The following is a 27,348-nucleotide window of genomic DNA, read 5'->3' on the forward strand; positions in this document are numbered from 1 at the left end:
GCTGCCAGGGCAGCCAAGGTGAATGCCCCCTGCCCCACTCCACCCCCAGCTAAGGTATCCCATAACCCCAAACCCTGAGGGCAGATCAGAAATGTTTCTCCCCCTTCAGTAAGGACAAACACATGAATTCCAGCTTTGTTTATTGAGTACAAGAAGCTACTGAGACAGGAGACAGTAAGAAAAATAAGGCCTGGGGGCTCATAAGAGATTTTTTCCTACCAGGTTAGCATCTGCAAAACTTGATATAAATTGCTACATAGAAAATTTGAAGGAAAAATAGAAAAAAGCCCCATCCTCCCAGGAGTGGGGGGCAGAGCAAGGACAGGGGCACTGCCTGGACCTCCTGAAATCTCTCAGGGGTCAAAGGCTAGAGGTGGAGAGGGGGCAGGAGCTGCCCCCTCTCCACAGTCTGGGGGCCCACACTGGAATGAAAGCCTTGGGAAGAGTCCCGCTGCATCCTTTGGTGGGGGAGCCCAGCTCAGGGAGAGGCCCTGCAGGGCAAAGTGCCAAGGGCAACCCCAGGGTCTCGGGTGGCTGAGGAAGGTGGGGGAAGCCTCATCGACAGAGCGGAGCCACAGCAGGGCCCACATCAGACCCTGTGTACCCACTTCAGCTGCCCAAGGTGAAGAGGGATGAGCCCCCAGGCCCTATACCCTAAATCACCCCAACTCTCTCCTTTGGCTAACTGCATTGATGGCAGGACTCCCCAAAATACAGGTGGCTCTGGGGCTCAGAGCTCCAGCCTCTGTCCGTGTCTCCCCAGTGGGGGTCAGGAGACTTGTCCTCACCCCTCCCAGGGCAGGGGAGTCCCTACGCCAGCATGGATTGCTGCACTGCCTTCTGCAGACCCTGCCGAGTCACCAGCAGCCGCACCACCTCCTCGTTTCTCTTGGTGAGTCTCTTCCTGGCTTGGTCATGGGTCACCATGGTCATGTCCCAACCATTCACCTGTGAACACAGACTCGTTTCAGTCCTTGTCAGGGCCCAGGCTGCTCACTTGGCTGGCCCAGCCCACAGTGTCCAAGGCATCCCCCACTCCCACCACCACAGCCCTCACAAACAGCAGACAGGGGTCTAATGCAGTCCCCACCTCCACTGCCAAGGGCAGCCCCCTGTGGCCTGAGAAGGACCTCCCTCAGAGAGGCTCCTGGGAAACAGGGATAGCCAGCCTGCTCAGCTCAGGCCCACCCCAGACCCAAGAGGAAAAGTTCAGAAAGAGGGTGCCACCTACTGGGGAACAAGTGGCTTTGGGTTTACTTCGGCTCAGTCTCTTCCCTGGAGGCCCGGGGTGTCCCAGGCCCGAGTCCAGTCTGCCCACCCAGCACTGAGGGCCACACAGCTTCAGAGGAAACAGGGTCAGAACCATTTGGAAAGGAAAATACAAGCCTGCCTTTTCACCAAGAGGTGGGGCAGAAGATGGGGGCAGGGCCAGCAAGGACATGCCTAACAGTTTTAAGTGAGTGGAGTGATCAGTGAGGCGGGCCTCAAGTGGTGCAGAGGCTGGAGGAGCCTAGCCAAGGAGACCACTTGGGGCCCTGGGTAGGGCTGTGCTCAGAGCCCGGCTGCAGAGATGGGTGGGGGCAAAGGGGGTTGGCCTAGGGAGGGGTCTGAGGGGCAGCCAGGCCGTCCTGGGAGGAGAGAGTCAGGGAATTATCAGAGGATGCCTGCTGGCCCCTGAGGACAGGGCTGGGCACAATGGCAGTGTGCCTAGGGTCAAAAAGACCCGAGTTCAAATCCAGCTTCAGATATTACCTAGCTGTGTGTCCCTGGGCAAGTCACTTCAGCACTGCCTGCCTCAGTTTCCTCAACTGTAAAGCGAGTAGAACAGCAAGACCCTTGGAATCCAAGCTGAGATCAGCCCAATGTTAGGAGGGTTAGGTCTGGCGTGAGCGCATGGTGGCCACTCTTGGCCAGGGGTCCAGTGATGATGAGTAACCCTCCAACTCCCTTCCCCCACACCCTCCTCACCTGCATTATCTTGTCTCCAATCTGCAGGCCAGCCACCTCTGCAGGGCCCCCTTCTGACACCCTGGTGACGTAAATGCCCTGTGAGGGGGACAGCATCACTGCAGGACCATCCAGAGACCCCTTCCCCCACCCCAAGCCAGGGAGCCCAAATGGATTTAAGGCCTGAGCTGACAGAGACTTGCTGGGCAGATGGATGTTCCAGGGTCCCCCTTGTTCCCAAGACTCCCTGGCAGTGGCTGCCCTCACCTTGTCTGTCTTATCTTCAGAGAAGGGGTTCTGAGCAGGGTCCTGGTCGATGCCCCCTCCGATACTGAATCCAAGAATCAGATTCTCACCTTGGCGCAACTTATGAATTTCAACTCTTTGCTAGTCAGAGAAAAGAAAAAAGTTAGCCCCAAAAGTCATCTTGGTGGAGATGTGGGCTGCCCAAGCCACTTGGGCACAGAGCAGACCTTCCGCATGTCCAAGGGAGAAAACAAGCTCAAAGTCTTCAAGGGTTTGGCTTCTGAGCTTCCAAGTCCTACCCCCACCCTCCAGGTCACTGCTGCCCCACCCAGGGAAGGTGGACCAATCTGAGCTGGGGGGGGGGGGGTGAGGAGAGGCACACCCCCATCTGCTCCTCATTCTGCCCTCTCTCTCTAAACTGCCCAGTCTGTTTCTCCACTCTCCTTGGCATTTCTTTCTCCTGTCTTCTGAATACCCTTTCCCAGCTTTTCTGTGTCCCTGTTACTTCACCCCCCCACTCCCTCTCCAAACAAAAGCTCTCCCCTTGAACAGAGTGTGGTCACTCTGAAAACCCACCTCTCACCACACCTTGGCTTGCTCTCCACTCATGAGAATCAATGCAGAGCCAGAAAGTCCCTGTTTCCCAGACTCCCCCACCCCCCAAAAATGTTCTGGGGCTGTTGAGTTCTTTCAGGACCTGGAGGGAGGGGAGAGAAAGGAAGGAAGGAAGAGAGGAAGGAGAGAGAGGGAAAGAAAGGAGAAAAAAAGTGAAGGGAGGGAAGGGGTGGGAGGGAGAGGGAGAAGGGAAGGTAAAGGAGGGGAGGAGGGAGGGAATAAAGCCTTCTTAAGCCCTGGCTGTTCCAGGTGCCAGGCTAAGCACTTTCCATCTATTGCGTCCTTTGTTTCTGACAAGCACCCTGGGAGGTAGCAAGGTGCTTTTACAGAAGAGGAAACTGAGGCAGACAAGAGGCAGCCCTTTCCCCCCCATGCTGGTCACACCAGACAATGAGGTCTTCCCAACGTTGGGGATGCCAAGGGCTGCTCTCTAGCTCTAAGCCCGCATCCTGGCTGCCTTTCCCCGTTAAAGACTCAGAGGGCTTTGGGATGTCCCACAGAGAAATCATTTCCCCCCGTATTTCTGGGAAAGAAGGGTCTTGGCCATGTCAAATATTAGCTTTAGAGACAGGAGAGGGCTAGAATGCAAGGCCATCCCAGTCATGGCCTCTGCCCCATCCAGTGGTGAGAGTTCCAGCTCTGGCCCCAAGGGCCCTGGGCTGGCTCCAGGCCTGGGCCTTGGGAGTTGGTGTCTCTGCGACAAGGTAAGGAAGGTGATTGTGCCTCACTAGGACTCTGGAGCAATCATCCCTGTTGTCCATCCTCGAGGGGATGGAGCCCCTGCCAGGGTGAGCTGGCTGGCCCTCGGGGCAGGGGCCTGAGGCCACAGGGCTCTGCCCAATCCCCCAAGGGAGCAAGTAAAATGGCCAAGCGCTGAATGGATTCTGCATTTCAGGCAGCCTCTGCTGACCAGGACAGAGAAGAGGACCAGCTGGGGCCTGCCACCATAGTCTGGCCCCACAAGAGCCCTCTAGGCCTCCTTCCTTCTCACTCATATACCTGGCAGAATGACTGAGTCAGAGGGCACAGTCCCGGTGGCCCCCCAGAGAAAGCCCTGCATTGGTCCCGAATGCCCCCCCCCCCCAGTACCCTCTGGCAGCGCCTGCCTCCGAATCTGCCCGATGAAAATAGCAGGGAGAGAGCCCTTAAGAGGTCTGAGGGTCAAAGTGGGCAACGAACGGGCAGACGCAGACAGACAGAGCCTGGCTCTGAGGCTTGTCTGCCCGGAGGGTCCGCGGAGTCACACTGCCCCCAACACACACACGTGCCCAGCCCTACAACCTGCCCCCTTCTCCTGACATTAAACAGCTGGCGCCTGGGCACAGTCCTCTTGGTTCGTGTGTGCCCAAGGTCCCCAGGATATGCCCTGTGCGGATGTGAGCCCCTGGAGGGCACGGGCCTCCCTATAAAGGTTGTCTGTGCCCGGAGCCCAAACGCCAGTTCTAGCTGGGTGAGAACTTTGCCTCCGGCTCTTCTGACCTGGTCCCTCGGAGGGGGCGTCCCCTCTGACCATCTGCCCCCAGGCGGGCTGAGGACGGGGAGGGGCTGGGCCGCCCCAGGAAGAAACCAGGAAATGGTGACTCACCGTGCGCCCGGGGGGCAAAGGGCCGGGGCCGGGCGCTGACTGGGGGGGTCAGGGGGGTGGTTCCCCCCCCCACGGATGCCCGGGGTCACCTTTCCTGACTGTCCCTTGCCCCCCCGCCGCCCCCCACGGCTGCCCGGGGTCACCTTTTCTGACTGTCCCCTGCCTGTCCCGGTCTCTGTACCCGCGCCGCGCCTGGCACGTAGTGGGGGCTGAGCCCCGACTTCCCCCAGGGTGGGCACGTTCTTCCCGGCCCGATGCACACTTGTTACCCCTAACCCTACCGGAGAATGGGGGAGACGGGGTCGTCCCGGCCTGTGCGCCCCCGAGGCTGCTCGGGCTCCCCGCGAAGGCAAAGGGGGGAGCTGAGGGCCGGAGCTGTCCAAAGTTGGGGTGCCGGCGGCTCCAGCCCTCCACTCCAGGCCCCGGGGGGCACAGGGCAGATGCTGGCGTTCTCAGGGGGAAGGGGCGTGCCCTCTGGTGCCCGCCTCCCCCTCCCCCATCTCGGGGGCGCGCCGTTAGACACGGACTCACCCCCACCCCTGTCTCCGCCCCCTCACCCCGCACCCCGCTTCACGGGGGCTCCCTCCGACCCCCGCACTCACCACCACCGCGGTGACGGGCTGCCCGGGCACGTAGGACATCTTGGCTGTAGCTCCGGCCCCACCCGGCCCCACCCTCAGAACAAAAGGGCTCTGGAGGCTCCGCCCCTCATGAATCATGCATGAGCACCGCAGCCTATCACGGAGGGAGCCGCCCTTTCCCCGGCTCCGCCCTTTCCCGGGCTCCGCCCCTGGGAGAGCATCACGGAGCATGCGCAGCGTGCCCGGGCGGGGCAGGAGCAGGGGGAACGCGCATGAGTCTGCGCATGCGCCCTGGCCCCGCTCTCCTCTCCCGGCAGCCTCAGGGCCAAGATGGCGCCCCTGCAGTCAGCGTCCTCTCCGCCCGCTTAAGGAACGACGCGGTCACCGCCGCCGCCGCTCGGACCAGGTACAACGTCCCTCCCTCCTCTCCCCGCTCGAGACCCGGGACTGGTCCCTCCTCAGGGTCAGCGCGGGTCAGGAGGGAGGACGTGGGACCCGCGCCCTGGACGTCCTGGGGTCAGGGGTCAGAGGCTCGGTCTCCCTCCCGAGCCAGGCCCCCTCCCGTCCATCCCCCCTCGCTCCTCCTCCTTGGGCGCGGGTCCCACGTGGGCCTGGCCCTTCAGCTGCTGCGGGAGGCCCCGGGCCTGGCACGTGGGGGGGAGCAGAACTGGGGAGGGGGGGCGGGGCGGGGCGGAGGGGGGAGGGGAGGGGGGAGGGGCGGGAGGGGAGGGGGAGGGGCGGGGGAGGGGGGGAGGGGCGCGGCGGAGGGGGAGGGGGGGGGAGGGGCGCGGCGGAGGGGGAGGGGCGCGGCGGAGGGGAGGGGGGGAGGGGCGGGGGCGGAGGGGAGGGGGGAGGGGCGCGGCGGAGGGGAGGGGCGGCCCCTGCCTGCCTGCCATCTCAGGTTCTGTTCCCTGGGGGGTCGGGTGCCCCCTTTCCTCCTCCCCTCCCCCATCCCCGGTCTGGGCCCTCGCCAGATGCACAGGAGGTGCGTGATCCTAGAGACAAAAGGGAGCGGGGTTTGGGGGCTCCCGCTAGTCTCGGCCCACGAGCGGGGGTGCCCCTCCGCCCTGGAGCGTGGGGTCCCGCGGGGCGCGCCTCCGTGCCCGGCCGACCTCCGTGTCCCCGCCCGCGCAGGTGGAGTAGATGGAAGAGGCCCCGTAGGAGCCCGGCCCCGCTCCGCCCCCAGCGCCCCCATGGCCGCCGCCCCCAAGCGCGAGGGGCCCCCCTTCATCAGCGAGGCCGCCGTGCGCGGCAACGCCGCCGTGCTGGACTACTGCCGGACGTCCGTGTCCGCCCTGTCCGGAGCCACGGCCGGCATCCTGGGCCTGACCGGCCTCTACGGCTTCGTCTTCTACTTCCTGGCGTCCACGCTGCTGTCCCTGCTGCTGGCGCTCAAGGCGGGCAGGCGCTGGCACAAGTACTTCAAGTCCCGGCGGCCGCTGCTGACCGGCGGCCTGGTGGGGGGGCTCTTCACCTACGTGCTCTTCTGGACCTTCCTCTACGGCATGGTGCACGTGTACTGAGGGCTGGGTGTGGGGGGCCATTAAAGGCATGTGAAGCGCGTGGCCTGGCTGTGCTTGGTGCTGCGGACGACCGGGGGCGCCCGGGGAGCCCTCCCGCCCACCTCGCCCGCCCCCACTTTTCCGTCTCCTGGGGCACTTTCCCCTGGAATCAATAGGAACGAGGGGGAGCAGAGGGAAGAATCCCCTGCAGTGCCCCATGGGGTCGCAAGGAGGGCCGGGGGAGATGGCTCCGCCCACCCGGGCCCTCTAACGTGAGGAGGTGAGAGCTGGCAGTACCACAAGCCCATGGGCAGCTGAGCTCCAGAGAGGGGAGGGCACACCAGCAGCCAGACCAGAGAAGTCCTCTGAAGCAGGCAGGACCTCCCATGACCTAGGAAGGAGCCCCTGTCTGTGCCCATGGCTGTGGCAGCCTTGGCTCATGGCCCGGCGCTTGGATGGTCAAGGGGAGACTTGAGTGTGTCATGAGGCAAACAGTCATTCCCAGTCCTGGTGGCCAAATAGATAAGACTGAGGGTTACGGGAGGCCTCAGTCAGTGACCTGGGAGTCACCTTGTCTTTTCTAAGGCCCAAGAGATTCCAGCGACTGGTCCTGCTTTGCAAGCGAGACCAGACTGATCTTTGTTCCTTGGGGTAAAAGCCAGTTTCTTGTGGGTTATACACACTTTATTAAGCAGTGATCGTACAGAAGTTAGCGTTGCTGTGAACTGTGGGCACGTGGCCCCAAATGTCAGAAGTGAGGCCTTGTGTGTCTTCTCCATGAGCTCCAGAGCAGCTCCTCCTGCCTTTGAGCAGACAGATGCTCTTTTAGAAATGCTTTGCCCTCATCCCCAGGCACCTCACACCTCACCTCCAAGGGCTGCCTGTCATCAGGGACCTCAGGCTGAGCCTCTCTAGGAGACATCAGCTGATGGAAGAGTGGGGCCCTTGCCTGCCTAGCCCAGGGCTTCGCCCCAGAGGCCTTGTGAGAGGAGTTCGAGCTGCTGGCCCCAGGAGGCTGGGTAACATTTGCAGAGTACTTACTTGATCCTCACCACACACCTGAACCAGAATCTAAGTTTCTGGTCCAGGGAATGAGAAGAGAGAAGGTTCTGACTTGCAGAAGTTGTCTCTGTCCAACAACCTTCACCCAAAGTACCCCCAAAGACATAGGAAGTCCCTTGGCTGCCAGAGAGACACCCCCAAACAGCCAGACAGAATGGTGGCCCATCCTGGTTTTTATATGCAGCGGCCCAAACTAGACAGACCCATGTATCTGTAGGGCGCATCCACCCCCAGGCTAGTACTCCCCCAGCTAAGGGCTCCCAGGTCTCTGACTCAGTTTCCCCTTCAGAGTGGGCAGGGGAGGCTCAAAGGGTTCTCCTACAGCCCCTGGGCTGGGCACTGCTCCCAGAATGCCATGGGCTCTCAGCCCTAAGGCTTGACAACAGGAGGGGAAGGCTGGCATGCTGGCCCCAAGCCAGCCCCTCAGGTGGGCCTCTGGGTGAGGTTGCCTATTCCCCACCTTCTCCACTGATTTCTAAAAGGTCCATTGTTTGTCCAGGGTGGCGGACCCCTCCAGAGAGTAGGCACTGGCTGCTGACAAAATGCAGCGAGAAGGGTCAGAGGAGGAGGAGGCGAGTTTGGAGCAGCAGACCCCCTCCATGTGTGCCTGCCAGCCCAGGGGCTAGCTCCCTTCCCATGTCAGGAGGGAGGCTCCAGCTACATCTCCACCGTCTGGACTTGCCCTAGTGGCCCCTGTCCAGCTGGGAGGCCTGAGGCCTGCTTTCCATTTACCAGGCGCTTGGACAGGAATTTTTGTGAGGTTAGCCTGTGGGGAGAAATGAAGGAGAAGGCCTGTCACCGCTGGCCTGTGGCTGGGGCACTGGGCCCATCTACCCACCTCCAGCTTTGCAGATAGCCAATGGCACTGAATGCAGGCAGTGTGGCAAGGGCTGCGGGGGATGGGCAGGCAGCTTACCTCACTTCTTCGTATTTTTTATCTCGGTAGAAGTGGCTTTTTTTGATCAGGTAGATGAGCACTAAATCACAGAAGAAAGCCCCCTAAAAAAGAGTCAGCGATATCAGTATGGAGACTTGCTGGGAGATGCCAGCCTGCCCTGGGGGGGAGGGGGGCCTTTTCCTACATCCCAGTGCCTCCTGGCAGCTAGCTACTTACAGGCTGGGCTGCACTGGAACCTGAGGTCTCTCCCCTCTCTCAATGGAAATGGAGAGAGGGCCTCATGAACCCTGACCTCACAGAAACTCCAGACCGGGCCTAGCACCAAGACCTGAGCATCCAGGGCCACCTGTGGCATGCGAAAAAGAAAGAAGCCATCTCCCTGTCTTGGCCATCTGGGGCCTGCCTCCAGGCTTTAGAGTCTAGCCACTCAAGCAGCCCCTGGGGGGAGGGAGATGTCAGACAAGTGGGCAGGAGGATAGGAAGGTACTGGGCTACTTACAGCACCCATGAGAGCCATGCCTGTGCCCACATTGATGACCATGGGGATGATGTTGAACTTCCCAGCCTGAAAGAAAAGATCCAAAGGAATGGAGGCTGGGGGCTTGGGGGGGCCCCGAAGGGCAAATGCCCTGATCCAGCTTGACCATGGCGAGAACCCATGAACACACACCTTGCCATTCACCAGCACATCAAAACGGATTCCGTAGACCTTCATCAGTGTGCGGAACTCCTCCCCACTGGCATCTTGATAATACTTAGCGAATCTGGTCAAAGGAGGAGGTGCTGATGCCAGGTTCTTGCTACCAGCCCAACTCTCACCCAAAAAGCCAAGCAAGCCTACTGACTCATGGATCTCTAAGCACTGTCATCCCAAGAAGAAAATCACTGGTCCTGACTTACTGATGGCCAGGGAGGTTCTGGGTGATGGAGCCCACCCTGGCACCAGGGTGGCCCTGCCCAGATTTCAGAACCTCAGGCTTCCTGCTAGCACAGGCTGATCTCACTCACTCTGGGGCAGAGCTCCCTGGAGAGGGCAGCTGCACCCTTGGGGGTCCCTGACTTGCCCCCCTTCTTCCTAGGGACCCCTCCCTGTTCCCAAGAAGAGGCATCTGAGCCCTGGCTTGCATCCATTGGGGGACCATCCACCTCATCCCCCAGTGCAGCCCCATTTACCTGAAGTTGTATCCAGAGGAGACAGACTTCTCTGCAAATCTGTTGTCCAGGCGGCTGAAGGAGTAGTGAGGCTTGCAGGCTGAGGGGTCTCTGTCCAGATCACAGTCCCATTCGATCTGAATCCCTATCACCCCACCCTTGAGAGAGAGATTGAGAGGCAGGCACAACTCAGGGCCACAAGACACAACCAGGCCTGGGGATGGGGGGAAGAGGAAGCAGGCCACCTTCCTAGGGGGCCCCTCCCTACTCTGGGAAGTCCCACCCCTCAACTAACAGATGCGTCCAGATGTGTGTGACCCAAGGGTCAACAGTGTGCAAGGCTCAGATGTGTGTGCAAAGCATGTCAGCGATCCAGATGTGAGATGGCCTGGATTTGCATGACCTAGGTGTGTGTGGTGTGGTTGCCCATGGCCTGGGCAGGTGTAGGATGGGTGCTCATGGCCCAGGTGTGCATGTAGCACACAAGGAAGGACAGGCCAGGTGTACCTGTGAATGTGGCCCAGGGATGGCACAGCTCATGTTGGTTACAAGGAGGACAGAAAGCTTGGGATAAGGCTCAGATGCTTCCCTAGGCACCTGCCTCTGGGAGCTCAGCCCACTCTGGCAGCAGCAGGGGCCCCAAAGCTGGAACCAGACCATACACTGGGAAGGCTGGCTGTTTAAGGAGTATTACCTCCAAGGCCATTTCCTGGAAGTTATTCCCAGTATAGCTGACCAGAGTGCCCAGCCGGAAGATAGGGCAGTAATGGTTCTCTGGACTAAAGCGGCAGGATTTCAGAAAGCTTCTGTCTTTGGTGTGCAGCACATTGGACCTGTAGAGACAGGGTTGTCAGATCCAGGAGAGGGCCGTGAGCTCTATTCCTGACCACAGACACTCAGCAACTACTGGCTCCAGTGAGCATGCCTTCATCAGGTTTGTGGGTGCATGAAGCCAGGAGGGATTGCTGCTGCCTGCGATGGATGATGGCGTCGGAACCCAAGTAAACCCCAGAAAGTCGGCACAAAATGAATGGGGACATAGGTACAGTCCCAGACTCCCATAAAAGATCTGAGAGAGGTCAACCCTCACCTACAGAACTCCTCCACACATGAGGGGCCATCCAAAAGGAAAGGGAATTCCCTGGGAATGGACTGGGAGGAGGGAGACAGGGCTGAGGTCGAGGGACACATTGCGGGGGAGGGGATGGAGGACACTTTAGCAGTGTGATGGGGCAGCTCATGTAACTCTGGCCATGCACCAAACTGTCCATCTCTGCTCCAGGAATTCTTGGGCATTCTCTCGGGCCGTCCCCCCTGCCTGACTCCCCTGCTTCCCTTTTCTCCACTGACATCTCCCTCCTACCCCTCCTACTTCCCTCTGTCCATTCTCCCCTATTCATGTCGCACACAGCTTGTCTGCAGCTGACTCCTCCAGGCCAGGGACAGTGACTGGCACATAGTAGGTGCTTACTAGATGTTGATTGATTGATTCATCCTAAATTGCTTTAAGAAAGAAAGTGACCAGGACTAGGGGGATGAGCACCCCCTGTGCTCCCCCCAGCCCCATACAGACCTCCTCTGGCATGGCGTGCTTGATGTGGGGCGAGAGAAGAGAAGACTTTGGCAGGTAGGAAGGATGAGATGTAAGGCTGGAAGGGCTCTGGAAGCCAAGCAGTAGTTTACAGGGCGCTAGGAAGGGCGGTGGTGTGCTCAGACCCGCTGTTACAGAAGATCCCTTTGACCTCAGAGTGGAGGATAAAATGGAGGGAGGGAGAGGCGGGAGGCAAGCAACACTGCCCCCTGCTCCCAGCAGCTATTGCAACATTCCAGGCAGAAGATGAGATGACAGCTTGCCCCAGGGGTGGCAGTGTCAGAGAAAGGCAGGCATATTTGGGGGATGTTTCAGAGGCAGAAACAAGAGGTGGCAATGGTCTGGATGTGGGGGTGAGGGTGAGGGACTGGGAGGATAGGGGCATCTTCCATGGTCACAGAGAAGGCGGGGATGGGGTGGAGAGTTTGGGGGGAAGGGAGGAGTCCAACACTGGACACGTTGTGTTAGAGATGTCTGATAGGCATGTTTGGGAGCCAGCAGAGAGGTCGAGGCAGGAAAGGGAGACAGGAGAATCGTCTGCACAGAGTAGGACAAAGAGAGCTCTGAAGACACCCAGGGTCAGCGGGCATGGCCTGGAGAAAGATCCAGTGGAGGAGACTAGGAAAGGCCAGGACAATGCAGCCTTTGAGACGCCTACTTGAAATGAGGGAAGGCTGGTCTGGGCCTGGCTTAGGATGCCCCCTCAGTAAGTCCCAGTGGCTGCACCCATTACCTCTAGGAGCAAACATAAAATCCCCTGTTTAGAGCTCATCTCAATCTGGCCTCAGTCTACCTTTCTGGTCACTCTCCTCTCCAGGTACCCTTTGAGTCAGCTCTGCCACTCACCCCCTGGAATGCCTCACTTCCCCTTGCCCTTGCACGGCTCTCCCTCTGCCCCTCCACTTGGCAGGTCCCTGCCACCTGGTCCAGGACATCTGTGGGCCTTGCCCTTCTGTTGGTCAGTCAGTCATCAGTGTGGGTCTCCTCTGTTATGTCTAACCTGGGGGTTTGCATGTGATCTTCTCTCTTGGAAGGGAAGCTAGCATGATGTGGGTCATATAGTAGGTGCTTGATAGATGTTTGACTGATTGACTCTGGACTTCAGAACTGATGCTCTAACTCCTCTGCCCCAGGCTAGCTCCGCCCACCTACCAGAAGCCCCTCCCTCAGGGAGGTTAGAACAGGCACCCAGCAGCAAGAGGTCACCCTGTGGACATTCTCCAGTGCCAGAGCAAGGCATGGAGATCTCTGACCAAGACAGCCCGGGGAGTCCAGGGTCCCCCATGGTGCCTCATGTTCTCCAGTGCAGTCCAGATGACTCATCTCATCTGTATTTCTCATCTGAAAGGGGCATCCTGGGCTGGGGAGAGAGTAGCACTGTGCCCCCCTGCCCCAGGCAGTTCCCTCTGCCCCCCTCACCTAACTTCTGCACACAGCAGACCTGCATGGCCACAATGATGCCCTCCCCTTCTCAAACCCAGCCTTAGTTCCTCATCTGCCAAATGAAGGAAGGACACTAGCAGACCTTTGAGTCCCAACATTCCATGGCCCTGTGATCTGTGATGCCTCCAAGGTGGCAGCCAAGACACGCTACCAAGCTTGGTCATGGCAGTTATTAAGACAAAGGCACCTACACAAAGAACTGATTACCTCCACTAACACTTCAGGCATGCATGAGTGCACATAACCCTACACAGTGTACCCTGGCACACTGTTGCCACATTCCCTGGGCACCCTGGCACACTTGCTGATGCCATACTCACTGAGAACCCCAGCACACTCGCTGATGCCATTCACACACACATGGATGGGCATTCTTGCTTTTCTGTCTGTTTTTCATAGCACATCCCTATGAGGAGGGCAGAAGGGAGTCTCCCACCACCAGGCACACACATCCTTCATTTGTGAACTAGCAGTCACCAGCCTCCTTACTTGGAAAAGTTGAATTTGGGGAAGCAGATGGTATTCTTTATGTAGACAGTAAAGTCTTCAGCCTTTCCCAAAAGTGGCTTCCTGAAAGTCCCAGCAAGTCAGGTTAGCCCAGGCAGGCTCCCCTACCCTCCATAATCCCATAATCCCCCGTCTGAGCTGAGCTCCTCAGGTGGACAGAAAGAATGACACCCCAGCCGCATATGAGCCTGGGCTTAGCCATCCTGGTCCTCTCTCCTGCCTCCTAGCCCAGGCGGAGAGAACCCTGGCTCCAGCCCAGGGGCCCCTGCCTGGATGGAGGAACAGAGTCCAGAGCTGGCATGGCTAAGACCTGCCTCGGGCATCTCTTCCCCTGGGCCAAGGCTTCCCCAGAGGGCCCCACCTCCCCCAATCCCTCTCCTCAGACCAGAGACGCCTACAACGGCTTGGACACGTTCTCCACAGGGCACCAGGCAAAGATCTCACATATGCCACTGCTGTTGTTGTTGCCCATTAGACAGGTGCCAGTCTTCACTCCTGGGCACGGAGGAATCAATGGATCACATGGGGGAGGGGCTGGTGGCCCAAGTCCCACCCCATCCCAGTGCCCCTGGCCACAGGTCTAACCCCCATGGCTCACCATTCCCAGTAATAACAGCTTCTCCTTTGGGGCAGTCACTGTCCTGGGAGCAGAGGGCACCAGGGACTCCGGAACTCTGCAGGGTGGAGGGAAGAGGGGTTGTGGAGACCAGACATGGCACAGCTAAGTGCTGAGCTCAGAACTAGACAGACCGCAGATGCTGTGTGACCCTGGACAGGTCCCATTTCTCAGATCCTGGCGTGTGGTAGACACTCCACAAACCTAGTACCTAGTCCGCCGTCCCAAAGTGCTTTAGAGGAGCACACATTAGCATTGGGGGCAGCTTTCTTCCCTAGGTTCCCCAGTGGTGCCCAGCCCTGTCCAGCAGGGGGCAGCCACAGTCCAGGAACCCGCTCACCTTGCCCACCAAGTTGGTCCTGGAGTCAGGAAGACCCGAATTTAAATTCAACCTCAAATGCTTATAGCTGTGTAACTTTGGGAAGGCATTTAACATCTGTATACCTCAGTTTCCTCAACTGTAAAATGAGCTGGAGGAGGAAATGGCAAACCCCTCCAGCATCTCTGTGCCAAGAAGACCCCAAATGGGGCCATGACTGAAAACGACTGAATGCAACAAAAGCAGCGCCTCGCCCTGCACCTGAGTAGGCATTATAGAAATCCTTATTCCCTTCTACCTCCCACAAGGAAGGCCTGGGAGACATGGACCCCTTGTTGCCCATCTCCCTTCCTCCCAAACCCATCTGCTCCCCAGCACCAGGCTCAGCTTCCTATCACTTGGTCTCCATCTGTTCATCCAGCTCAGAAATCCTCAAGGGCTCTATGCTGCCCAAATATAACCTCCAAACTCCCAAGTATGGCATTCAAGGCCTTTCTCAAACTGCTCTCCCCTCCCCCTCTCTTCTGTCTAGCCACAACTGGCATCTAGGTCCAGTCCCGTGGGCACCAACCCTGTCTATTCCTTCCTTTAGGCACTGACCCTTCTGTCCTTTCTCTACCAAGGCCCACAGGACTCTCTCCAGTTCCCATTCCATCCTGGGCAACCGTGGACCTCTCCCTCCTCCCCTCATTCCCTGTTGCATAAACCTCTGAGAATTCAGTGCCCACACTAACGGCCCATACTACCAGAGCCTTGAACTCATCAGCTTTCAAGGCCTCCACCTTGGCCTGCCAGAGAAAGGCTAACAAACCAGGAGATACTAGGCCTAGAAGACATGAGAATCAGGTGGTAGAAAAGAAGCAGAAAGGGGGCTGTCTCCTGTCTTGCCTGGGGTTCTGAATAGAGTGGCTGGTCAGAACTTCAATTGAAAACAGCCCCTTTGGGGGCAGGATGGATGGGGTGTGGGTAGACACTGGAGGAATCTCCTTTATCCTGCTGGCTCCCCTGGCACGAAGAAGCAGTGTTCAGCGCAGAGCAGGTGCTCAGGAAATACGTGCTCAGTTAGTGGAACAGAATATGGACTAGTTTACAAAGAGAAATTCTGCTCCTTGTCCAGAACCTGACTCCTAACTCTCTCCCACTACCCACACATCTCACTGTTCTCTCCACAGGAGCCCTGCTAGTTACAAAAGGGAGTAGGTGAGAGAGGATGGGCATGACCCATGGCATAGGGAAGGTGGTTTGGCTCAGTGTTGGAGACAGCTCTGGGGCCAGATCGGGGTGATGGGGAGGGATGATGGGAAGGGATGCCCACTGGGGCTGACAGCTGAGGAGGCTCCCCTGGAAAAGGGTGACACCATTTTTCACTGTAATCCCCTCCCTCCTCCAGTTCCCAGTCAATCCCTTCTGCGTTTCATCGCCACTTACCTCAGCACAGTGGGACTGCCGCTGATTTGGGGTCACAATCAGGTTGGTGACAACGAAGAAAACATTTTCTCCCTGAAAAGCCAAGGTCAGGACAGCGTGATCCACCACCCCAGGCCAGGCTCACACACGCTCCTGGCCATGGAGGCTCTGTTTCCTCCCTGTCTGCCTCCAGTCTGAGCCCAGGGCTGGCCCCAGACCTAGGCTGTGGACAAAGAGGATAAGGAAACTCCTTTCTACCCAAAGTCTCCATGCCTTTAATCTGACATTCCTCCACCTCTGAGCTTGCCCCCAATCCCAAGTCTCTTCTGTCCCCATATTCCTGGCCTAGAGTCCCCGATCTTACATGTGTAGCCTGACACCCCCCTGTCCAGCACAATTGCTGCTGTCAGAATCTAAACAGGGAAAGGGGAGAGAGGGAAGGGAAGGGGGGAGGAGGGCGTCAAGGACAGGGGAGAGAGAAGGAGAGAGGGGAGGGAAGGGGGGAGGAGGGCATCAAGGACAGGGGAGAGAGAAGGAGAGAGGGGAGGGAAGGGGGGAGGAGGGCATCAAGGACAGGGGAGAGAGAAGGAGAGAGGGGAGGGAAGGCAACCCTAACCCTAAATCCTTCCCTCCCCAGCCCAGAGCCTTAGCACTTGCAGGCTGTCACTGCTGAGACAGACCAAGGGGTGCATTTGGCGCAGACAGCTCCATGAAGCCAGTCCATCACCTCTGTGGCCAAGGACAGCTGCTAAGGAAAGACTAGAATCCCTTGGGAGTCAGAATTCCAGAGTCAGCAGGGACCTGAGGGTGTGTGTGGGGGGACCAATCATCTATCCCAGACCAGAAGAAGAGCCCACTTTAAAATGTCTTGGATAATTGAGGGATGAGTGGGAGTGAAGCCATGCCCCCTCCTGGGCTGGTCACACCACCTTGGGTTAGCTCTAAATGTTAGGAAATGTTTCATTTGCCTTGTCAACTCCCGGCCCCAACTGCCCCAGCCCTGCCTTCTGGACTGGCCATTGTTCCATAGGATAGCTCCCTATGTCTCTCTGAGTCACAGGGTCCCAGCTGTAGAGATGGAGGGACCCCCTGAGGGCAGCTTCCCTGCCTGGTCCAGGGATAACCTGAAGCCAATAGAGGCTCAGTGATCTGTCCAAGGTCCCAAAGGGAACAGAGGGCAGAGCCAGCATTTGAACCCAGGGCCATTCATGCCTCTCCCTTTCCCCATTACTCCAGTTTTTTGAACTGCCTGATGCCCAGTAGCTGGACAAGAGGCTGAGGCCCCCTGGGTTCAGACCTGGGACGGGATAACGTAGTCGGCCACATCCCAGAGCCGCTCCTTCAGCTCCGAAGTGTTGGTGAAGGCCACACCTTTGACCTTGGTGATGACCGAGCTCTGGATGGCTGTGTCCACTTCCTGATAGCCTTTCTTCACCAGGAACACCCACCTGCAGCAGGCCAAGGAAAAGGGCCTGAGGGTCAGGGGTAGATCCTCTGTGGATGGTGGGGACTACATTGTAGCCACAACCACAACAGTGAGGAACCCAGAGATACATTGTCTCATTTGAAGTTCAGAGGGTCTGCAACCACACAGGGCTGAGGACCAGGCACACCTGGGCCAAGGTGATTGAGTCAGGCAATTGATCTCAGGTCTGGAAGAGAACCTCAGCTGGAGCCAACCAGCCTGGTCCCCCGCCACCTCTGCAAGAAGGCTTATAGGCCTCAGCTTCCTCATCTGTAAAATGGGGACATTAATAGCACCACCCTTGAGGACCAAGTGCTCTGTCAGCCAACTCTGGCACTAGCCCTCCCCCTCCCCAGATCTTTTTAGAGAAATTCCACTCTCCTTGAGCGTCATCAACCAGCGGCTCTCAGGAAGGCTGAAAAGTTGGGATGAGGTGTAACTTGCGAGCACTTTTCTGTTGGGCTCTTTATAAAGACTTGGATCTACTCAGTGAGGAAGCTGGAAGGCTCTGAAACTGACCTGGGCACAGGGGGAGGGGAGGAGGCCACAGGTTGGGTCTTCCTTCCCAATCGACCTCTTCTCTCAATGGCAACACTTCCTCCCTCCTCCTCCTCCTCCTCTCTCTTCTCCCCTTCCCCCCCTCCCCTCTCTTCTCCTCTCCTCTGCTGTCTCTTCCCTCTTCTGTCTTCCCCTCTCCTTTCCTTTCTTCCTCTCCCCTCCCCTCTTCTCTCCTCCCCTATCTTCTCTCCCAACCTCTTTCTCCCCAGAGGCTCAGTTACAGGACTCCTTCCTCTCCTCTGCTTTCACTGCTGACTCTCCTTAGCTGATCTGACCACACGTGTCCAAGGTCACTCCTGGTGATGAAGGACTTTTTCTGCTCTTAGCACACAGTAGGTACTTAATAAATGCTTGTTGACTAAAGCCTGATTGATTGGTACCTGTTCTAACCTGACTGATGAATCAAAGCAGAGTATTTAATCACTTGGTTGGTTCACTCCATGCGCCCCACCCCACTCCTTTCTCCCCAAATGCTTTGCAAGGCCCCTCACCTCCACTTTTCTTCCTAGGAAAGAATTAGTACCAACTGTCTACTCCCTATTCTGCTCGGCCTCCATCCTCAGCCCTGGAGTTATATAGCCTTTCTATCCAAATAGGTGAGTCATCACTGTTGTCTGTCTTCCTACTTCAGACAGAGTTTGGAGTTCAAGAGTGTCCTGATTCTATGATGGGCAAAAGTTTCTGATGCCCAGCATGGAGGGGGTTCAGGAACATGCCTCAGGTGCCCCAAGGACAAATCAGAAGGAGGGGCAGTGTGATAGCCACCTTCAAGGCCCACCTGTGGGAGCAGGGGTCAGCTGTTCTGTTGTACCCCTGCTTCCAGAATCAGGAGAAGTCTGTCAGTGTTGCAGATGGACAAAAGGGGGCTGAGCATCTCCTGAGCAGTGAAGCAGCCTGTGCGGGCTGGGCCGGGAGAGGTGACACTAACAAGGGTGCATGCTTCTATAGTGCCAAGAGTACCGACTGCGTTTGATTCTCATAACAATCCTGCAAAGGGAGGGGCTGTTAATGTCTCCATTTTACAGATGAGGAAACTGAAGCAGACAGGTGAAGTGACATGTCCAGGATCTGTGTCTGAGATGGGATTTGAACTCAGGCCTTCTGTTTTTCAGATTCAGCTCTCTTCCTACTGTGCCACCAGCTACCACCTTGCGGAGGTAGGAGAGCTCCTCTGGGCTGGAACCAGTTCAGAGATTCAATTCCGGCTCCACTAAGAGCAGGGCTACTTCCAGCTCCAGGATGGTGACTCTTCCATGGGACAGAGGCTGAGGACAACCATCAGGCCCAGGTAGACTCAGCACCTTCCAGCGACTCTCCCCAAGAGAGGAGGGCATTGTTGCTCAGTGAGCAGTGCCTTGGATCTGGGGCCTCAAGGAGAGACTCTGCCCCCAGGAGACTGCAAGTGTGAGCCACCATCACCACCATCACCTACACGGGGTGTCTATGCCACTGCTGGCTCTAACTAGAAGGCAAATCTTGACACACCTCCTCAAGCAAGTGCCTCTGCACACACACACCCCCACCCCCCATCATCCTAGTCATCCAGCATGCTCTAAACCTGCCTCCCCAACCCTGGCTTAATTAGAGAGGTGTGTTCAGCACTTCTGACAGTCTGCCAGGAATGAGCTGGGCCCTGTAAGTAATGAGTGGATGTTAACTAAGTAGGCTCTGAATCCATGGAGAACTGAAGGAATGAAGAAGGGAGGGAGAGAAAGGAGGAAAAAAGGAAGGGAGGGAGAAAAGGGGAGAGAGGAAGGAAAGGAGAGAGATGGAGAAGGGGGGAGGTAGGAAGGGAAGAAGGAAGGGAGGAAAGAAGGAAGGAAAGGAGGGAGAGAGGGAAAGAAGGAAAAAAGGAAGGGAGGCAGGAAAGAAGGGAGAGAAAGGAAGGAAAGGAGAGAAACATAAGGAGGGAGGGAGAAAAGGAGGAAGAAAGAAAGGAAGGAGGAAGAGGAAAGGAAGGAAAGGAGGGAGGAAGAGGAAAGGAAGGAAAGGGAGAGAAAAAGAAGAGAAAAGCGGGAAGGGAAGGAGAGCTTGTTGGATCCCAAGGACACCCCTGGGGCCCTCTGGCCCAGCGACCTCCCTAGGCCTGGAGGAGAGGACAGTAGGGAGCTCAAGCTGTCCCTGTCAGTCAGCCTGGCCTAGAACCTAGTTGGCCCTGGCTATAAATAGAACTGGGCTGGGGGATGACTCTTATCTTTGGGCAGGGCACCAACGATGGAGGATGGGAGTGGGAAGGGAGGGCAGGGGAAGCTGGCAGCCAAGGGGCCACGCTGTCCCCCTCCAGCCACAGCCTTCCCCTAGGGAGGATCTGTAAGCATTGGGGAAGAGAGGGGCGGGAGCCTGCTCTGTCTCTCTGTCCCACCGCCAGACACCAGGAGCTCTGGTCCCACCAAATCCCCAGCAACCCGTAAAGCAGAATGCAGCCTTTTGGACAGCAGATTCCCCTGAATGTCCCTGGGGCTCAGGATCCTCAGATACGCACCTTCGGGATCCTGTAGTTCAAGCCCTGTGGTTTACAGATGGGGAAACTGAGGCCCAGACAGACCTGACCACGGTTGCAGAGGGAGATAGAGCCAGACTAGGATGGAAGTCCAAGTCCTCATAATCACACACCCACATACACACACTCATACACTCACACACACACACACACACTCACACACACGGCCGCTCACTCACCCCAGCAGGTATGCCAGGATGGACAATTGCATCAGCCGGTACAGGAGCCCAACCTTCTTGTTCTTGGCAATCACAAACTTCTCTGTCTTGTAGTCAAAGAGGCTGAGGAAAAGGCCCCGGCAATCCATCGACCTGGCTCGGGCTGGCCCGCGGGGCTTGGCCACAGGGCAGCTCGGCACCCACACTCTGGAAGTCCCACCAGCAGCTGCCGGGGGGCGGGGCTCATTCTCAGTCCCTCCTCCCCACCCTTGCCTGCACTGCGGCGCTGGGGCAGCCTCCGAGCCAGCCTGGGAACCCTACTCTCCTACATTGTGGCTCCCTGTGCTGGGCTGACTTCAGACAGCAGAGGGTCCTCAGGGTGCTGGGGGGGCGGGTGGGCAGGGCAGAGTCTCCCCCTACGATCTTTGTCCCCTTCTTCTGCCCATCCAGTCTTTCATTTGTTCCTCCTATGATTGGAGGCAAGTCCCTGGGAGGAGTGGGGGGGGATGGGGGGGAGAAGGGGGAAGGGAGGAGAGAGGAAATAGAGGAGGGGGAGGAGAAGGAGAAGGAAGAGGGGAGAGGCAAAGGGGGAGTGGAGAGGGGAGGGGGGGTGGCACCTGAGAGGAAGAGGGGGAGAAAGAGGGGGGAGCAGGGGCAGTGCACCTGAAGGAAGGAGGGGGAGGAGCATGGCAAGATTATTTTGATCCCAGTTCCAAGGTCTGGGACCTGTGGCTTTCCCAAACTCCCCTGGCCCAACTGTGACCAGAAAAAGCTGAGCCCAGAAAGCTGGCCAAGCTTGGCCCATCCCTGGGCAGCTGAGGTGACCACGGCAGCCCATACTGGCAGACCGTAGGCCCCAGGGTGGAGGCCCTGGCTTCTCCCTGGACTCCCCACCCCCAGAACTGGGGAGCCCTCCCTCACATCTGGCAGCTGTCCGGGTCAGGGCTGACTTCTCCAAGCCCACTCCAAACTAGTGGGATCAATTTTATGTAGAGGTGTCCTTTACAACCCTGAGCCTAGCAGTGACTGAGCTCCCATAGCAGGCAGAGCGTGTATCCCTTGGCTGGTAGGCTGGAGGGCCCATCGAAGGGAAGTAAGAGAAATCCACTGTGAGCACATACAGCCTTGGGGCCCCAAGGGACCTTGGAGGCAGGAAGAAAACCGCCCCTAGAGGTGACCTGACCTGGGCCAAACAGTATCTATCAATCAGTCAGTCAGTAAGCATGTAGCTCCCTGTTCCTTTTTGTTAGAGAGACACAGGCCTCCTGATTGTTCTACAAACAACTGGCTCTGAACCCAGCCTTCATGCCTTTGCCCTGGCTGTGCCCTATGCCTGAGATGCCTTCCTTCCTTCAAAACTCTCTCCAGGAGGCCTTTGCCACTCCCTAGGGGTGTATGGGGGTGTTCAGTATTAGTACCTCCGGTGGAAGGGCTGCTCATCCACCACTGGGGCCCACCTGTCCCCCAACTCTCACCTGTGGACCCAAGAAGTTGTAGAATGTGCTGTGGCCACACCCCAGTAAAACCCTCAGCAGCCTAGCTAAACCTGGTTGACGGTGACTGAGGGGCCTCCAACCCATCAGTGAGTGAGGGGCGTCTACCCCAAGCATGTGAAGACTTTCCCAGGAGCAATGGGAAGATGAGAACAATTTGTTTCAAGTCCCATGGAGGCAAACTGAAGCAAGTGCTGTGGAGCACTTGGAGCTCGGTCAGACAAAAGATGCCAAGGTCATTCACTGCATCCTGGGCCATCAAAGGTCATTCTGACTCTCATCTGGTCAGTGGACATGATGACTCTGGAGGAGAGAGTGGGGCTGACCCCTTTGGGCAGCCCTGCCTTGCTTCAGGCTAATTCACGGATGAGTCAGGACATGAGCTGGGGTGGGACTGGTCCTAGTGGAAAAAGAAGGTCAAACAGCCAGCCCCTGGGCTGCTGAAGCCTTCCCGCCTGGACACCTTCCATCCATTTGGGGTGGGGCGTCTCTGCCATTAGATGATGAGCCCCCATGTTCTTGCCTTCCTGGTCTAGAGCTGGCTAGTAGGTGCTTTAGTAAAAGCTGATTGATTGTTGGATGGTTGCTTCCTTGACTCCTGAGGGTCAGGCACTGCACTGAGATACGAGGGCAAAAGTCAAACCGTCCATGCCTTCCAAAGAGTGAGCCTAGGGGATGGCCAGCCTGAGAGAACCCAGAGCTGAGAGATGATGGGTTCCAGGAACACTGAGCCCTGTGGACCTGTTCATCTCAGGCTCACTTCTCAGGCTCAGGGGAAGAAAGAAAAAGGCCACAGGGGTCCAAGGGTAGGACTGAGACTCCCTGCTGTGGTCTGAGCAGCGGCTTCTTCTTTCACCCTAACTCTTCCCAGGAACTCCCAGAGGGGAAGAGTCCCAGGGCATCCAGTGAGGAGGAGGAAGGAGAAAATTAGAAGGGGTCTCCCCCTGGTTAAAACCATGCCCTACCGACCCTCAGCTTCCTCTCATCACTCCCCGATTCCCACAGAAGTCCTGTTTCTGTGTCTTTCATCATCCCTAACAAGAGGACGCCAAGAGGGTTCCTTGAGTCTGCTTGCCCCTGGAGGAGGGTGTCAGGTGCTTGCTAAACCCTTTACAAATATGGCCTCACCTGATCCTCACAAAGCCCTGTGAGGGAATGTTATTATAATCCCCATTTTACAGATGAGGAAGTGGAGGCAGAGTGACTTGCCCAGGGTCACACAGTCAGTGAGTGTCTGGGGCCAGATCTGTAGGCAGCACTTCAGGCACTGCTCTCCATTTAGCTGGCAGTGGGGAGAAGGTGTGGATGATTTCTCTGTCCACGGAGCCACGTGAAGCCAGAGTCGAGTTTATGGATACGGGTTCATATGGAGAGAAAGGTGGTCTTCATGGAAGAGAGCTTACAGGGATGTGGACCCAGGACCAAGAGCCCCCATTGCGGGGTCGACGCCAGCCATAGGATCAGATTCCAGAACAAGAATGTCCCTCCCCCAGTGAACATGAGATCACATTGGATCACAGTGACTCCTAGCGGACTGCTGCCAGTCCTGGGTTCCCATTCCATGTCTGACACCTCTAAGGGACTCGGCTCCTCATTTAGAAAATGACCACAGCCTCCCTGCCCTCAGTCAGTCCTGTGACCTTCCATCTGATCCTCCCAACATCTACACCCCCCACACACTGGGTGATTCATCCCATAGGCCAGAGACCATTATTCTTTTCCTCCAAGCCAGCCAGGAGCCCTCAGCAGGGTGGAGAGGTAGTGAGACTCCAAAGTCATCTGAGCAGAAGGGGCCTACCCCAGGAAGCCTCCACTCACACAGGCTACCGCTGCAGTAACTGCTGGGAAGAGACTCGGGGCTTGGGACCTTCCCCAGCGCCCGCCCCTGCCCCCCCGCCCCCCTCCGGTACCTCCTTCACTACTTGTCAGCACCTCTTGACTTCTCAGCATTGGCTTAAGGCCCCAGTTCCCTGGCCTTCTCTGGCCCGTATTGGTTTGCCTCCTGCCAGATCCCTATGTCCTTCTCTCCGCCTTCCTCTTTTGTTACCTCAGGAGTCACAGAATCTCAGGTTTGGCATCTGACTCATGCTCAAGCTGAGAGTAGCTCACTGCCTCTCGGGGTGGTGGGGAACCCCTGACCACTTCTACTCTTTTTTTGCCTCTCTGGGAACAGGCAGAACAACCCTAACCCCTTTCCTGAGGTGGCCTCTCAAAGACATAAGAGACCCCAAGTCTCTCCCAGCCTGCCCTTCTCTTCATGCCATGGACTCAGGGATGTTCCCCAGCCTGGTACCCTTCTCTGTACTCCCCTCTCCTAGCCTGGGATGTGCAGATGGGTCTGGGCAGGCCAAGATACAGCAGGCCCTCAGCAGCCTATTTTTTGCATCTCACTTCAGCTAAGTCTGGATGAGCTTTCTAGACAGCAGCGTCCTATCATTTGATTGACTGGTCCCCACTGAGCTCCAAGGCTGCTGCAGCCTCCAGGCCGTTGCAGGCAGACTTCTCTCCCTTAACCATCTTGTCCTTGTGGAGCTGATTTTTGGCAAACCCATTCCAATACAATTGACAGGACATGGTCATATTTCATCTTGATTTGTCTCTCCCCTCTCCCCCCACCTTACCTAGTCTAGTCTAGTCCCAGCAAGACCTTCTGTTGCTGTCCAGTATGTTAGCTAGTCATCCATCCCAGCTTGGTGGCATCATGTTCTCTGGTCCTGACCTGGTACAGGGCTCCACACTGACCCCTTCGACACACTCATGGAGACCTGACATGGAGCCAATGGTGCTGATGCTGGGCTCTAACTTTCAGCCAATCTGAATCCCCCTTGTTATACTGGGACTTGGCCCACATCATTCTGTTTTCTGGGAAGGACTGTCCGAGCTTTGCTAAAATCTGGCTTAGTGACCTTCAGAGTTCCCCTGATCTGCCAATTGGGCCCCCCTGTCCACAAAAAGACCTCAGCCTAGCTTGACCTGTTCTGGGTGAAGGCTGCCTGGCTCTAGTAATCACCGCTTTCTTTTCCAGGTGGTCATTAGCCATTGCTTTAATAATGTGTTCTCAAATCTTGCCCAGAAACCAAGCCACGCTCCCTGACTTGTAGTTTGTAAACCCTTTAGGAACAATGGTGTGTTTTCCCTCTTCTGGTCCTGTGGCATCTCTTCCATCCCACCCCACCCCAGTTCTTTCATTACAGAGGGTGGCATTTGTCTGAGCTCCGTAAGGGGTGAGCTGGTCCTGAGCAGCCAGGGCATTCTCCTCGTGTCCTGCCTGACACTGGCAGTGAACGTCTTATCAGCCAACTCTGGTCTGTTCTTCGCAGGCTGGAGAAACTGCAGCTCTGCTCCCTCCTTGTCCATTTTCATTGTCCCATCCCTCTGAAGCTGTGGGCCTTTCCATGCTCACAGCTACCTCTTTCCCCACAAATAGCTCTACACACACTCACACATTCATACACACACTCAAACACAATACTCACATTCACACACACACATTCATACACAAACACAATATACTCACACACTCTCTCATACACACACACATGCTCTCAGTCGCACACACTCACTCATATACTCACACTTATACCCATTCACACCTTCACACACATACATACTTTCACACACATACACATACTCTCATTCACACTTTTACACGCTCACATCCATTTTTACACACTCATACATACTCAGTTACACTCACATACTCACTTGGACTCACACATCCATACATACTCACTCCCATACTCACACTCACACATGCTCTCCCACACTCACACACACAATCCCAAGCTCACTTTTGTTGTTGTTAGCCTTCCAGCCCAGCTAAGCATTTGGATTTCTTGCCCTTCCTTCTGCCTTCCACTTGTGTATTTTAAAGTCACTGTCGATTATGAGGTCCATGTGCATTCCCATTGGTCTCTACAGATGATTCCCCTTGTTCCTTCTAACTGGGATTATTTCTTTGTGCCTTCAGAATGTCATTCTTGCCTCTGTGATAGATTGGGCATCCTAAATCCACAGTGAATTGACAGGAATAAATAAGCTTGATACCACTTAGAAAAGTTACTGAGCCATCCATAACCTTTGACCCAACACTCTGTTAACTGGACATATACCTAAGGAAGCCAGCAACTGACAAGTGACATACACATGAAAAATTCACCAGCATTTCTCATGGTAATCCATAGCTTGGAACAAAGGAAGCCTCCGCTGAAGGATGAATGGTTGGACGGAGGCAGGAGGCAATGCGGTACCACAGAAGGACTCTGGGATAGGCAGGGGAACCTTGCCTGTGACCTTGGCTACCTCCCTGAGCCTCAGTTTTCTCCTCTATGAAATGACTGGGTTAGGACCCTGTGGAGAGGATGAAAAAGCCCACCAAAGTCAGATCAGCAAAATCACCAGATGATGCGAGGCACCTCTTCCCACTTAGTAGAGAGCCAAGCATCCCCAGGCCTTCTGTCTGGCAGAGGTGCCACAGCAGGTCATTACCAACGATTCTCTCACTGAAAAGGAAAAGTCCTGTTTGGTGCTGTGGAGGGTGCTCTTGGGAAATGAATGCAGCTGAAGAGCCAATATGTATCAGTAAAACACTCAAAGGGACACACACACACACACACACACACACACACACACACACACACACACACCACCTCATTCCTGTTCCTTTCCCAACCCTCCTGGGCAAAAATCCCCAAAGAACTTTGGCTCACGGGAAGCTACGAATCCTGCCTGTGAACTTTCTGAAATGCATCCCTTCCCCAAATCTAGGGCACACATCAGACTATTCTCCAGTTCCTTGCCTGTATCGCAAGAGAAGGATCACTTCCCCACATAGTTCCCATGATTTCCATCCTTGAAACCTCTTGTAGATGAGAATCCCGTTCAGAATAGAATGTGCCCACCTTGGTTCGTCCACATTCTGAACTATGAAATCTAAGAGTGACTGTGCCTTGATCACAGGGCACCCATAGGCCACATATTCTGGTGCCCACACCAGAACCTCCGGTCCCTTTGCCCTACTTTCACATGCACCACACTATCCAGGAGAGAAAAGTGGATGCTTTAGGGTCTGTTCATAGAGAAATGAAGAATGCTTCCTTTGTCCCTGCTCTTTAGTCCGCACTGGCAGAGAAATAGAGACATTAGAGAGAGGTGAGGGCGGAGGAGGGGTAATAAGTTCCATTTTAGACATGTTGAGTTTGAGATATCTATGGAAAATCCATTTGGAAATGTCCAATAGATCATTGGTGATGTGGGTCTGGGTTCAAGATAGAACTGGGGGCTGACATCTGAAAATCACCTTGCACAGAGGTCATTGAACCCATGGGAGCTGGTGAGATCACCAAGTGAGACTGAAAAAGAGAGGGCCCAGGACAGAGCTTTGGGGGAACACCCAAGCAAGACTTGAATGAGGTTCCAGCAAAGGGGATTGAGAAGCAGGAGCCAGACAGATCAGAGAACTAGGATAGAGTAATGTCCCAAAAACCTAGGAAGAAGAGAGTATCCAGGAAAAGGACATCTGACCATGGCAGAGGCTTCAGAGAGGCCAGGAAAGATGAGGATGGAGATGAGGCCTCCAGATTAAATGATGAAAAGGTCTTGGGAAGCTTAGAATAGTCTCAATCAAGTGAAAGGGCAAGAACTCAGGTTACAAGGTACAGAAAAAGGAGTGGCTGGTGAGGAAGTAAAAGGAATGAGGGAACT

General features: G+C 56.3%; 3 protein-coding genes across 4 annotated transcripts; 1 reads left to right on the forward strand and 2 right to left on the reverse strand.

The window, feature by feature from the left end:
- Nucleotides 1-123: 123 nt before the first annotated feature.
- TAX1BP3 (Tax1 binding protein 3) lies at nucleotides 124-5,205 on the reverse strand. The gene is made up of 4 exons (XM_072619001.1): nucleotides 4,996-5,205; nucleotides 2,215-2,334; nucleotides 1,969-2,046; nucleotides 124-948 (listed from the first exon to the last, which is right to left on the reverse strand). Exons 1-4 carry the CDS (start codon nucleotides 5,203-5,205, stop codon nucleotides 811-813), a joined length of 546 nt encoding a protein of 181 aa, XP_072475102.1. The 3' UTR covers nucleotides 124-810.
- A 73-nt stretch (nucleotides 5,206-5,278) lies between these two features.
- EMC6 (ER membrane protein complex subunit 6) lies at nucleotides 5,279-6,537 on the forward strand. Its single transcript, XM_072619002.1, has 2 exons — nucleotides 5,279-5,380; nucleotides 6,109-6,537. The coding sequence occupies exon 2, from the start codon at nucleotides 6,168-6,170 to the stop codon at nucleotides 6,495-6,497; it is 330 nt and encodes a 109-aa protein (XP_072475103.1). The 5' UTR covers nucleotides 5,279-5,380; nucleotides 6,109-6,167; the 3' UTR covers nucleotides 6,498-6,537.
- A 601-nt stretch (nucleotides 6,538-7,138) lies between these two features.
- On the reverse strand, nucleotides 7,139-20,397 carry P2RX5 (purinergic receptor P2X 5). 2 transcript variants are annotated; one of them, XM_072618998.1, is made up of 12 exons: nucleotides 20,174-20,397; nucleotides 16,769-16,919; nucleotides 15,493-15,564; nucleotides 13,728-13,803; nucleotides 13,528-13,624; nucleotides 13,112-13,192; nucleotides 10,283-10,421; nucleotides 9,610-9,746; nucleotides 9,107-9,200; nucleotides 8,936-9,001; nucleotides 8,455-8,537; nucleotides 7,139-8,304 (listed from the first exon to the last, which is right to left on the reverse strand). In XM_072618998.1, the coding sequence occupies exons 1-12, from the start codon at nucleotides 20,299-20,301 to the stop codon at nucleotides 8,196-8,198; spliced, it is 1,233 nt and encodes a 410-aa protein (XP_072475099.1). In that variant the 5' UTR covers nucleotides 20,302-20,397; the 3' UTR covers nucleotides 7,139-8,195. The 2 variants fall into 2 exon arrangements, with proteins under 2 accessions (XP_072475099.1, XP_072475101.1); XM_072619000.1 differs by lacking the exons at nucleotides 7,139-8,304; nucleotides 8,455-8,537 and adding an exon at nucleotides 8,569-8,782.
- Nucleotides 20,398-27,348: the final 6,951 nt, after the last annotated feature.

Source organism: Notamacropus eugenii, chromosome 6 (assembly GCF_028372415.1).
Source record: "Notamacropus eugenii isolate mMacEug1 chromosome 6, mMacEug1.pri_v2, whole genome shotgun sequence".
NCBI classification, from domain to species: Eukaryota; Metazoa; Chordata; class Mammalia; order Diprotodontia; family Macropodidae; genus Notamacropus; species Notamacropus eugenii.

What these genes read in the sequence shown, in the direction of transcription:
- TAX1BP3 (XM_072619001.1), bottom strand. Translation starts at nt 5,205, where the DNA reads ATGCTCCGTGATGCTCTCCCAGGGGCGGAGCCCGGGAAAGGGCGGAGC. An exon ending in AGCCCGTCACCGCGGTGGTG is followed by an intron (nt 2,335 to 4,995) that starts GTGAGTGCGGGG and finishes TTCTCTGACTAG; the next exon opens with CAAAGAGTTGAAATTCATAA. An exon ending in CTGAAGATAAGACAGACAAG is followed by an intron (nt 2,047 to 2,214) that starts GTGAGGGCAGCC and finishes TCCCCCTCACAG; the next exon opens with GGCATTTACGTCACCAGGGT.
- EMC6 (XM_072619002.1), top strand. Translation starts at nt 6,168, where the DNA reads ATGGCCGCCGCCCCCAAGCGCGAGGGGCCCCCCTTCATCAGCGAGGCC.
- P2RX5 (XM_072618998.1), bottom strand. Translation starts at nt 20,301, where the DNA reads ATGGATTGCCGGGGCCTTTTCCTCAGCCTCTTTGACTACAAGACAGAG. An exon ending in GGCAGTCCCACTGTGCTGAG is followed by an intron (nt 13,804 to 15,492) that starts GTAAGTGGCGAT and finishes TCCACCCTGCAG; the next exon opens with AGTTCCGGAGTCCCTGGTGC. An exon ending in AAAAAATACGAAGAAGTGAG is followed by an intron (nt 8,305 to 8,454) that starts GTAAGCTGCCTG and finishes TTCTCCCCACAG; the next exon opens with GCTAACCTCACAAAAATTCC.